Source organism: Dama dama, chromosome 3 (genome assembly GCF_033118175.1).
Source record: "Dama dama isolate Ldn47 chromosome 3, ASM3311817v1, whole genome shotgun sequence".
NCBI classification, from domain to species: Eukaryota; Metazoa; Chordata; class Mammalia; order Artiodactyla; family Cervidae; genus Dama; species Dama dama.
Window position 1 is genome coordinate 58461050 of NC_083683.1, and position 12494 is coordinate 58473543.

General features: G+C 41.1%; 1 protein-coding gene across 2 annotated transcripts in view; it reads right to left on the reverse strand.

Moving 5' to 3' along the window:
- Positions 1-12494, reverse strand: part of KCNMB4 (potassium calcium-activated channel subfamily M regulatory beta subunit 4) — a 77409-nt gene that overhangs the window by 38136 nt on the left and 26779 nt on the right. For both annotated transcript variants that reach the window (XM_061129969.1, XM_061129971.1), the window contains exon 2: positions 6458-6585. In XM_061129969.1, coding sequence (XP_060985952.1) covers positions 6458-6585 — 128 coding nt within the window. The remainder of the gene's footprint in view (positions 1-6457; positions 6586-12494) is intronic.

Consider the following 12494-nt stretch of genomic DNA (forward strand, 5'->3'; position numbering starts at 1 on the left):
ACTGTAGTGTGCGAATTCCTACAAAAGGGAGAAGGAGAAGGAAGGAGAGAGAGACATGAATGTGTGTGTGAAACAGGGCATACTCTGAGGTGACTGGACTAGGTGGAATGAATGTGAAAACCTTTAAATCAGGTCATGTCACCACTCCCCATCACTGGCTATTGACTGAGTTTAAGAGAAATGTGTGGCTCAGATGGTTAAGTGTTGCTTAAAATGCGGGGACCCAGGTTCAATCCCTAGGTGGGGAAGATCCTCTGGAGAAGGAAATGGCAACCCACTCCAGTACTCTTGCCTAGAAAATCCCACGGGAGGAGCCTGGTAGGCTACAGCCATGGGGTCGCAAAGAGTCGGACACGACTGAGTGACTTGACTTCACTTCAAACCCTGCCTATTCTCTCCAGAATCAACACTCACCACTTTCCTTCTCCCTAGCAGCTCCTCTGTCATGGGGGCCTTTTGGGTCCTAAAACTCACCAAACTTTCTTGCCTCAGAACCTCTGCACACTGTGGTGTCTCATTCTGAAATACTGTTCCCCTTGCTTTTTGCCTATCTAACTCTTGACCATCTTCTGATCTTCACCTAATTATGATTTATGCATACAGGCCTTTGAAATTCCCCACCTTGTTATAATATCTCATAGCAGCACCCCTGGTTTTCCTTCATGGTGTTTACTCCACTTTGTAATTATCTATCTAATGTGATGATAGGCTATAAGCTCCATGAAGGCATGGATCACATCTGTTTTTCTTTTTCCAGGTTATGGACATGTGGGTAAACAGCAGAAGTTGAACATGGAATTGGAAGGGCATAGTCTTCATCCAATGAACAATAAGAAGGCAGAAAATTTTAATCAAGGACTGTGACAAAATCAAATAAGACTTAAATGAAGTACAACAATACTTAGTCTAGGGTAGATGATTGATGAAAGAAAGGCCAAGCCTAAAAGACCAGTTGAGGGGCACTTCAACAATCTAGATGAAAAACAATGAAGGCCTCAACTGAGGGAATGAATTCAAGGCTTCACAGGTGAAGTGGCTGGATTTGTTCATTTGACAATTGTGTGTGTGTGTGTGTGTGTGTGTGTGTGTGTGTGTGTGCATGCATGTGCATGTGTAAGCCTGTTCTGTGCCCTCTGTGAACTATTATCCACTTAGGACAAAAAAATTAAGTATTAAAAAGTAAACCCGTATAGAGAAATACAATGCTTTCCTTAAGAGGAAAAGTTCAAAAACTAAGAACAGGTCATGCTTCCTTGTCCTTAGATCCAAAGGGAATTAAGGAATGAGTACCCATTTTCCAGGGACACACCCTCATCAAGGGGAAGCTGGTGAAGGCAAAGATGAGGGAGGAAAATTGTATGGAAAGAAGTAAGAGATGTTTTCGAGCAACCGAACGGAGATTTCAAAACAAACTTGGTGGGCCTCCCTGGCGGCTCAGTGGTAAAGAATCCACCTGCCAATGCAGGAGACATGGGTTCCATTCCTGGTCCGGGAAGATCCCACGTACCTTGGAGCAACTAAGCCTGTGTGCCACAACTACTGAGTCTGTGCTCCAGAGCCCGGCAGCCACAACTCCTGAAGCCCGAGCTCTTAGAGCCCACGCTCCGCGACAGGAGAAGCCACGGCGATGAGAAGCCTGCACGCTGCAACTGAAGAGTAGCCCTCACTTGACGCAACTAGAGAAAAGTCTGCGCGGCAACAAAGACCCGGCACAGCCACAAAAAGAAAAAAAAAAACTGGTCAGGGGGCATGGAGCCAGGTGGGCTACAGTCCATAGGGTGCAGAGAGTTGGACATTACTGAGAGACTTTGAGAGAGAGAGAGAGAGAAGTGGGCGTTGCTGGGGTTTTGCTGAGAAAAGATAAGCCAAGGAAAGGCTAACAGGAGACAAAAATATATAGGGAAAGTAAGTGTGATCTTACCCATACCAAAGAGTGTAAAATAAAAATCTACCCATTGCATGGAGACGCGATGCTTCAAGGTTGAAGGAGACAGAGAGCCAAAAGGCTGTATGGGAAGATCATGAATAGAGGCAGTTAGGGCCTGGTTCCACGAGCCCTGGGCATGAAGTTACTACACCACGGTGTGCTTCCTAGGGGGCATAGAAGGAAGGGGTGATTACATGGGGACCATCCTTCCAAGGCAGGCCTGGCTACTGATGGCTGCTCTGGCCACTGCAGATTCTATGTCTGAGTGTAACTCACCTAAATAAGCCTTCAACAATGGAAAGCTAAGACTCCAATCATCTTTGTCTTAGATCTTTAAAATAACATCCTTTTCTTGAAAACGGAAACTTCTTGGGAACTTTTCTCCCCAATCCTGCATTTGAGTGAAATCTAAAGGTTACTTTAAATATAAAGTTCATCTTATCAAGAGCATCTGGGAGTCTTTACAGTGAGTCTATTTTTATTTCATATTTAGCAGTAGTAAAAAGTGTACTAAGAGTAGATGGCACCAAGGAGCTGCCATTTTTCACACCTCCAACCAGCACTCTTGTTTCCTCTAGCAAATGTCATGATGAAAGAGCCAAACTTCAAACTTCTGTTTTCTCGAAGTCACTTAAAATCATGTCTGGAGTGCTTCTGAGTTGTGACAGACCACCCCTACTTCTGTCTATACCCCCAACAGTTTCAAAATGGGACAGTGAGATGATGGATGGGGAATGGGTATCTGTTCTGAAGAAGGAATGATGAGCTTAAATGTACCACTGCTAAAGTTGATATACTATAATTGATATACTGTGTTGGCCAGAAAGTTCATTCAGGTTTTTCCATTAGGTGCTACAGAAAAACCCCCAAAATTTTTTGGCCAACCCAGCATAATGCAGGGTGAGTTCTTACAGACAATTCTCAAGCATGCCAGGGAATGGTCCTGTGTGATTTGGTACCGCGGATATTCAGAGTTCGTGCCCTAGCAGAAGGCAGCCCTATTTGCAGGAGGCAGCCTTTAGAAAACTTGGTACCTGAGTGGGGAGTGAGGGCAAGTTACCAAGATGACTGGCAGCTGGGGAGCATAGCCCTTGAGAGGGGGTGCCTATCTGCTTCCTCCTGCAAGCTCAAGGTCATGCACATTTGGAAACCAGCTCCTGGTCCAGGGGTTGGGAGCCTAAAGGATCACCTCGTGCAGACCGTGGTGGGTTCGGTATCAAACTGTCTTGACTGCTAATGCCTATTTCCTGTGGCTGGGCTCTCCGTCTCACTGAAAAACATATCCCCACTTCACCTCTGTATTTCATCCTCCCCTGTTTTCCTCAGGGAATGTTCCCTTTTTTCCTTGTTTACTATGTGTAGTCAATATTTCCTTCTTTCTCAGCAGTTTTAGTCCATACCCCGTCTCATTCCTCTGTATCCATTCCTATTTCCCTCTCAGTTACTCATCTCCTCCCTCAAATTCTTTTTCCAGTCACGGCAAACTTCTTGAAAAAGTAGTCTGCACTTGGTAAAGCCTTCACAGGCTCATCTCAGCCTAAGACAAAGTGATTTCAAACCCTTTGCTTTACGGCAGTACCTAAACTGTGTTCACAAAGATCACTTATGCACTCGGAGCTCCCGCAATTGATGACTTCTCAGTAGCGCATCTCGATTATTCTTTTCTCCTTAAAACACTCGCGCTTCCAAATCTTTTCACTTTCCTCTCAACATCTGGCCACGCTCTTTCCATCTCCTCCCCCTCATACATCAACACAGCGGATCCCAAGATTCTGTCAACATTTCTCTCCTCACTCCAGGATGCATTCTTTCCCAGTGTGCGTTCTTTCTCTTTGCTTCAACTATGGCTTGTGTGCCAAAGATTCCCAGATCTGTATAGCACTGACCCCAGCTTCTTGCTCTTGAACTGAAAGTCTGTACTTCTACCTCTTTTTTTTTTTTTTCTCATTTATTTTTATTAGTTGGAGGCTAATTACTTTACATTCTTGTAGTGGTTTTTGCCATACATTGACATGAATCAGCCATGGATTTACATGTGTCCCCCATCCTGAACTCCCCTCCCACCTCCCTCCCCTTCTACCTCTTTCTTTTGGCTATTTTGAGACTCTCAAATTCAGCATAGTCAGAGCTAGACAATCCTTTTCTCACACTCAGTCAAATGTGACACCTCCCTTTTCCGCATCACTCACATGGCTGCTAAGTTCTGCTGACTGTGATTCTAATGTCACTCTGATGCACCCCTCCATGGGTTACTGCCGCTACAGTTACTCTCAGACTGCTTTATTGGGATAAGAAGATGGCTAACAGAAGGAGCTCAGGGCATCAGATGAGCTGGTTTCGAGCTGCATTCTGTTTTTTTCACTTAAAGACTTCAGCTGGAGTCTTTAAGACTCAGTTTTCCCACCTGTCAAGTGGGGCCAGTATTTAGAACTATTATAAAAGATATAGTGATCTAACCAAAATGTTATTCACAATGATTGGTATAGGTCACCACTCAGAAATGCCATGCTTTTCACTCAGGACTCTCCTTACCCCCCGCCCCCCCCCATCTCTGAGCCGGAGCTCCTTGCTTTCAGCCCATCTTTCCTCTCCAAAACACATTCAACTCTCACACCCCTTACTTTCTATATCCGAGATCTACTCAAGTGAGTCTTTGGTTCAAAAAAAAGAAAACCTTTTCACACATTTTCATTGCCCAAATGACAAAGAACATTCTCCTTAACATGGCATTTATGACCCTTTGGAAATCTAACCCTAAGCTACATTTCCAGCTTACAAATTCACCACTCCATAACCTATGTACCTAATGTTACTTATATTGCCAAACTTGTTTTTTTTTTTTCACAGCCACCCCATCTTTAAAGTCTTCCTCCCTTTCATTTCTAACTGATGAAATCATTCTTTGCGTGAAATTCTTGCCACCTCTTCTTAATATCTTCTGCTTCTGATAGGTAAACCATTTCTGTCCTTTATTGTGCCCTTACATTGCATAAGCTCTGTTTCCCCCAAGAAAGTCTAATTCCTTGGAAGCAAAGAACCCTCGTTATTATTCTGGCACATTACATTCATTGATTCATTCATTCACCAAACATTTCTTAACAGAGAACCAGCCACTGCGCTAAGTATTAGGGATACAAAGCCAAAGAAGATATGGTCCATACCATTAACCAGTAGGCAATCTGGTTGGGAAGATGGGCATACAAACAATTCCAGTAGAGGGTTATAGGTGAGAGGATAGACCAGTGACTCTCAATCCTGACTGTATATTAGAATCCCTAGAATTGATTTTTTAAATGCTAATGCCTAGGTTCAACCACCAAAAATTCTAAGTTAATTCATCTGTGATGCATTTTTTTTTTTAAGTTTTTCCGGTATAGTTAGGACAGTGAGGACTGCAAACCTGAGAAAGAGCTCCAGACAGCACACAGAGGTATATCTTGTAGCTGGCACTTTGGGATGTTCTACAAATTGCCCCTTTTATGTACCTCCTTCCTCTACATGAATTAGGAGACTCTGCCATATCCCTGACTCAGAGGTAGATCCTAACTGCTTATTCTTGCTTTCAAGTTTAAGAAAGACAGTCTTGGCAGCAACGTGGAGAATGTCTTAGAGTGGGGCAAAGGGTGGAAGTAGAAGGGCTGGTTAGAAGACTATTGATTGTTGTGTTAATAGTTAGAAGACTATTGTGTTCTCAGATTCATGAGAAATAACATGAATCTGAACTAAAACAGTGGCAGAGGGAAGGCACAGAAGAGTTAATACAGGATAAAATCAACAGGATGATAAATGTAGGTTATAGAGCACAAAGGGGAAAAGTGAGTTAAGAATTACTCAAAGTTTCCAGACTCAGTAAGTGAGTAGACTACGGTGCCATTCACTAAGAGAGGGGTTATGGGAGGAAGAGAAAGTCTGACCTAAGTGTGGAACACCCAAATGGAGAGTGACAGCAAAGAGCTGAGAATACTCAACATTTGATGAACAAATTACTATGGTTAATCTGGGTGGATACTGAAATATTCTAATTCAAGGAACTGTTGCTGTATGCTATAACTTGAGTTCTCTCTAGGTCGAGTAAAGTTTTAATGATGGAAACATTTGAAGATACCTGGTCAGAATAGAAAGGAAAAAGAAAGATAAGATTTGATATAGACCAAAATGATGATAAATCTGAACACTGTTCAGTTTGTGATCATTAATCACAAATGATTCGGGAGAACACTCCTAATATACAGTCCTCCTACCTAAAGGCACTTTCTTAGTGTATCCAGAGGGTAAACTCTATGATGCATGATACAGTACTCACCTTTTTTGGCTAGCATATACATGCTATACACCTTTTTTGGCTAACTATACACACCCCCCATCCTATAGAGTAAGAAAGGGCTACCCTAACTACATGCTAGGAAGAGTCGAGACTATCTATCTCCATGTTGTATATTTTGTCAAGTGAGCACAATCTATGATTTATTAATATAATTAGCTACTGAGGCTACAAACAACTTTAATATGCACATGTAAATATTTGCTTACCTTTGAAATTGATTAAAATAGCAAGTAAATGGCTGGGAACCAATCTCATCTTTCCAGTACTGTTGCCAATTCATGACACTTTCCAAGTTCTTCTGATTTTCTCTCTTACAGGGAGGAATATAGGAGCACTAACAAAAGAGAACACAGAAAGTAAACCTATTATTCTATAGAATACTGAAATATAGGCTGTTTCTAATAGATGGCATTATGCTTATGGTAAATCTAATTCTGACCTACTTAATTTTAACCAAACTGGAATTGCTAAACTATATTTCAAACTTCGAATTTGGTGCAATTACAGGAAGTATTCCAATAATAAAGATACAGCCAAAAATAACTGTCAGTCATTACACTATAAAGATACTTTATAAACAATTAGTTACAACCTACTAGTGGGTTGAAAGCATAATATGGGCCTGCTGATCAACAAAGGGAGGTAACACAAAAGTTGATTTTTATCCCCAGTCTCCAGCAGACTTTGATGTTTTCCTCTTCTACTTTTAACTAACAAAGCAAGCACAGGGCTCTCTTCTGATACTGATCTCAGCTGCTGAAACTCGTTTTCTTTTCTTACATGTTCTTGAACAGCAAAATCAAAGGGAAAGTTCATCTCAGTTACATAATCAATGCATTTTGCTAACTGTTGCCCCTTTCTAGCCACGCCTCTGACAAAGTAGTCCTCTGTGAAGGGACTTCATTACTTGAAGCGATATACTCAGCAGAGTTAGAACACTGCCCTTAACCCTAGATGTTACAATTAACCCTTAGCATGCTAATCCCTTTTTTTCCATTTCAGTCTTTTCTGATGATGATCACGATGAAGATGATGCCAGTTTACAGTTATTGAGTGTTTACTATGCCAGCGAAGTGGAAGTCCCTCAGTCATGTCCAACTCCATATAGTCCATGGACTTCTCCAGGCCAGAATACTGGAGTGGGTGGCCTTTCCTTTCTCCAGGGCATCTTCCCAACCCAGGGATCAAACCCAGGTCTCCCACATTGCAGGCAGATTCTTTATCAGCTGAGCCACAAGGGAAGCCCTTACTATGCCAGACATGGTAATAAATGTTTAATAGCCTTACCTCCAGTCCTTCTTACAACAATCCAATAATGAACCCCAGCCTACAGATGAGGAAACTGAGATTTCCGTCAGTTCTACAACTGGAACTAGAGTCTGCTGACTCATCACATTCCACTCTCAGATGTTGTATCAAGGTGTTCAGTATTAAGGAGCAGAAAAAAAATCCACTAGCTCTATAGTATAATTTGAGTCACATGATTTTAGAGCATCTACTTTCTCAATGTCTTCAAGCCATTTTTGGGTAAACTACAAGCATTTTAGCACGATGTACAGAGCTCTCCATGATCTGGTCCCTGCCCAGTCCTCATTCTCACTCAAGCCTGGGATGCAGACGTACAGAAGCTCTTGTTCCCAAATCTGCCATGTGGAGTCACACAGTATCATACTTGTCTGTTTTATGTCAGCCTCTCCAATTTGTTGGCAAGCTGGGACAAGGGCTATTTTATTTTCTCTTCTGTATCTTTAAACCTAGGACTATATCTGGTTAACATGGAAGTTTCAAAAATGTTGGTAAAATTAAATAATAATAACACATGTGGATACATCTTTATTCAAGAAGACGAAGATTCTTTTTTTACAGCAGTTAAACATTTTAAAGTATATATAAACACATTTTAAATTTTATTTCATTTAAATTTTAAATATTTTTACTTAAAAATTTTAAAACTTTTAATTTTAAAAATTAAAATTTAAATTAATTTAAAAATATTTTTATTTTAAATTTCTTAGATTAAAATTTAAAGTTTTATTTATTTAAATTTAAAATATTTTTCTGTTATATATAACAAATTCACGTTATACAAATATTGTCTCAAAGCATATTTACCCTCTGCATATATAGTTTCACTTCTACTAATAACAATAATATATAGCTAAAAAGTTCTGTGAAATTATGAATCCTGAGCTCTTCAAAGCAGCAGTTGGGTTTAGAAGCAATGGAGACCATTAGATCGGGTTCCAGTCTTACTAGTTGTTACATGTTTGGGCTTGAGGTAAATTACTTTTTTTTCTGAATTTCACTTTTCTAATCTGCTAAGTCTCCAAAATAAATTCTAGCTCTACATCTCTATGATTCTCTTCTTGGAGATACAGCAAGGAAGGACCCAGCAGAAGGCAGGACTGCAAACCCTGTCAAGTATTTTCTCCAGAAGAGATCCTGCCCACTGGGGAGACGGCCAGGAAGCCCGACGAAACCACCATTCCGGCCAGCGAGGAGGACAAGTGTGGTTAGTCTTTACTTAGAGACATGTATTTTGCATTAGGAAAATGTTTATAAAGGGCTTCTGATTTTCCTGTTGCTTATTTCCTATGATGTGACAGATGTTTCCTTTCCTTCTATTAAAAATTCTTTTTCTGTATCATGGTCAACTAGTTTATAAAGTGAGAGTAGTCGTGTCAAATGACTGTGCTCTTTGCGGGGGGCAGAAATTTCTAGATCTGGAGGTAGAAGCCATGAGGTATGAAACTTGAAAAACTCATCAGAGCTCTTTTTGCAACAGGCACACTCAATACAGGGCTTCCCTAGTGGCTCGGCAATAAAGTATCCGCCTGCCAATGCAGGAGACACAGTTTCGATCCCTGGGTTGGAAAGATCCCCTGGAGAAGGAAATGGCAACCCACTCCAGTAACCTTACCTGGGAAATCCCATGGACAGAGGAACCTGGTGGGCTACAGTCCATGGGGTTGCAAGAGTCTGACATGATTTAGCAACAAAACAACTGATCCTCAAAACAAGAAGTACACTAAACATTTTGGGGAATGACAATCAATAACCAAAAGTAATTAAAGCAGATTTTTAAATTCTGTAATTATCTCAGTTTGAAAACCTTACTATTCAGTTTTGGGAGGAGGGGGAAATAAATGGATTTAAAAGAAATGTCTCTATTGAATGACAGCTCTATAGTCTGATCAGGAGAATTACAGCTACACATTTCTGAAAAAGTCAGACTAAAACTTTCACTGAGGGCATAAAGTTTTATATTAGGTATGTTGTGATTTTATGTGGGATAAAAGAAATGTTTATTGCCTCTAGGAGACTTTGAGCTAGTATAGATGGATTTTTGGAAGCAAAGTACTCTCTCACATTGGGGAAAATAACCTGTGATCAAAATTTAAGTATTTTTTCCATGGACTGCATTCTTTCCAAAGAGTATCATAGATTAAATAATGAGTTTACAATACTCCAGCAACTTCTAAGGTGCACATCTCCTTGAAAGGAAATTTGGGAAAATTGTTAAAAGGCTAAACATTAAGGCTCTTAAAAATCATTATTATCTATTTTTTTATACCTTGATTGTCCATTTAATTGGTCTTTAAAATTTCTATGAAGCCTAACTCAGATTTGCTCTAGATTCTTTCTCAATTTAGTGGATCACTGTAGATTGTTAGAATTTTAAAATAAGGTATAAGTGATCAAAGCAGTGTTCCAGAAAAAAAGAATTCAAAAATCAGTCATAGAGATTTTCTTTTCTGGGTTGTTCAAGTTGTTCAAGGTTTTCCTGGCACCAAATAGCTCCCTCATAAATCTCTCTCCTTTGGAGGAGGGGCACAAATAACAATGTGTGTCTTATCACCATCATCATCACTATCATCGGCATGGTTAACATTTATTGACTATATGTCAAACATCTCATTGATCCAAATCTCATTTAATTCAAATGAGCAAATATTATAATCACCCTCATTTTACAGATGAGGAAACTAAGGGACAGAGGAGTTTCAGAAAACTTTCCTTAGGGCTTCCCTGGTACAATACAGTTCAGTCCCTCAGTCGTGTCCGACTCTTTGCGACCCCATGAACCGCAGCACGCCAGGCCTCCCTGTCCATCACCAGCTCCCGGAGTTTACTCAAGCCCATGTCCATCGAGTCAGTGATGCCATCCAGCCATCTCATCCTCTGTCGTCCCCTTCTCGCGCCCCCAATCCCTCCCAGCTTCCCTGGTAGCTCAGTGGTAAAGAATCCGCCTGCCAATGTAGGAGACACGTGTTCGATCCCTGGTCCTACGTGCCATGGAGCAGCTAAACCCGAGTGCCACAACTACGGAGGCTGTGCCCTAGAGCCCAGGAGCAGCAACTACTGAGCCCACGCCCCTAGAGCCACCGAAATGAGACACCTGCTCACTGCAACCGAAGAGTGACACCCACTTGTCACAACTAGCGAAAAGCCTGAGCAGCAACCAAGACCCAGCACAGCCAAAAAAAAAAAAAAATCTTTTCTTAGATTACAGTGGCAAATGGAACAGCTGGGATTCAAACCTCAGAGAATTCTTTTGTTCCTGAGCTTCTTGAGTCATTTTATTTTATTATTTTTGTAGTTTATTTATTTATTTATTTATTTTTTTGCTGCTTGTGGGGTCTTAGTTCTCTGACCAAGGATTGAACCGGGACCCTTGGCAGTGAGAGTGCAGAGTCTTAACCACTGGACCGCTGAGGAAGTCCCTGCAGAGAATTCTTAACCACTGCACCACAGTGTGGAGGAGGCATTGGCGACCCACCCCAGTCCTCTTGCCTGGAAAATCCCATGGACGGAGGAGCCTGGTGGGCTGCGGTCCATGGGGTCACTAAGAGTCGGACATGACTGAGCAACTTCACTCTCACTTTCCACTTTCATGCATTGGAGAAGGAAATGGCAACCCACTCCAGTGTTCTTGCCTGGAGAATCCCAGGGACAGGAGGCTGGTGGGCTGCCGTCTATGGGGTCGCACAGAGTCAGACACGACTGAAGCGACTTAGCAGCAGCAGCAGCAGCACCACAGTACCTCGCTTTAGGGCTTCCCAGTTTTCCCTTTTTGGAGCCCCCTGATTTGGTGGTCAGGGAGATGGCCTGACATCCACCCTCCCCTCCTGGAGAACTAGTGTAATGTTTTCTTGGGAACGGACTTTGTGAAGTCCTCCTGAGGATTGGAGCCCTTTGGTTTCCCGGTACATTCTCAGAGAAATGTATTGTAAGTCTTTGCTTGTTCCCTCCTGTCTCAATTTGGCTTCGGGGTTGGTTTTTGGTGCCACAGATGTAATTTCACTTAGGTGAATTTATAGACACAATGTCTTTGGTCATGGAGGACAATGAGCATTCCCTTGGAGAAACTTCCTCATGCCGTTCTGACCTTTTCTTGTTTTTCATTTGCAAAGGCTGCATTTCCCAACTTCTAATACCATTATCACCCGAATAACCTTCACTAGAGGCTGTGTCATTTGCTGACTAAAATTGCATGAAATCACTCTCTTTAAAAAGTCAGGAGAAAAAGAGGCACATGATAAAATATATTTGTTTAATGCCTACCTTTTAGAAAGGAAATTTGACTTCTTTGCATTCATGAAGGAAACTGATGGAACTGAATGGACTGTTCTGAGTGTATTAATGTAAAAACGTTCAGAGAGTTTATAAAGGGAAGAAACTATCATCACTTGACACGAAATATCTGATTATGTATGTATTATCACTTATTTTACATTATCTTATTTTAGGGCTTATCAAGATTCATAACAGCATTCTTTTTCAGCCTACCACAATGAATTTGTATTTTAATAGAACACTTCTTGAGTGGGTTCTTTGTGATGTGTCTTGAGGATTGCGTTTCAATCATGTGGGCAGAGTAGGCAAAATTCACCTTCTTCCTTTACTGAGTCACTTTAAAAAAACCACTGCACAAAACACTCCATCTATTTAACTAAACACTGGGAGCTGGGTTCTATGTTAGGCATTACCTAAGAAAGAGAAATGAAGACATTTTTTTGGTTCCAGTTTCTTTCTTGACTTGACTTGGTTAGGGAGGTGATTATTGAAAGACATAATATTGGCATGGGTTTCGTAGATTAAATAATTTCCAAAGTAAATTTGGTTAGAAAATGAATTCTTAAAACATTATCTACTGGAACATAGATTTAATTATATTTTATACCATACTTTCCTATTTTCTGAAATCCTGTAAGACCTCTCTGTGTCAGTTCTGGTGTATAA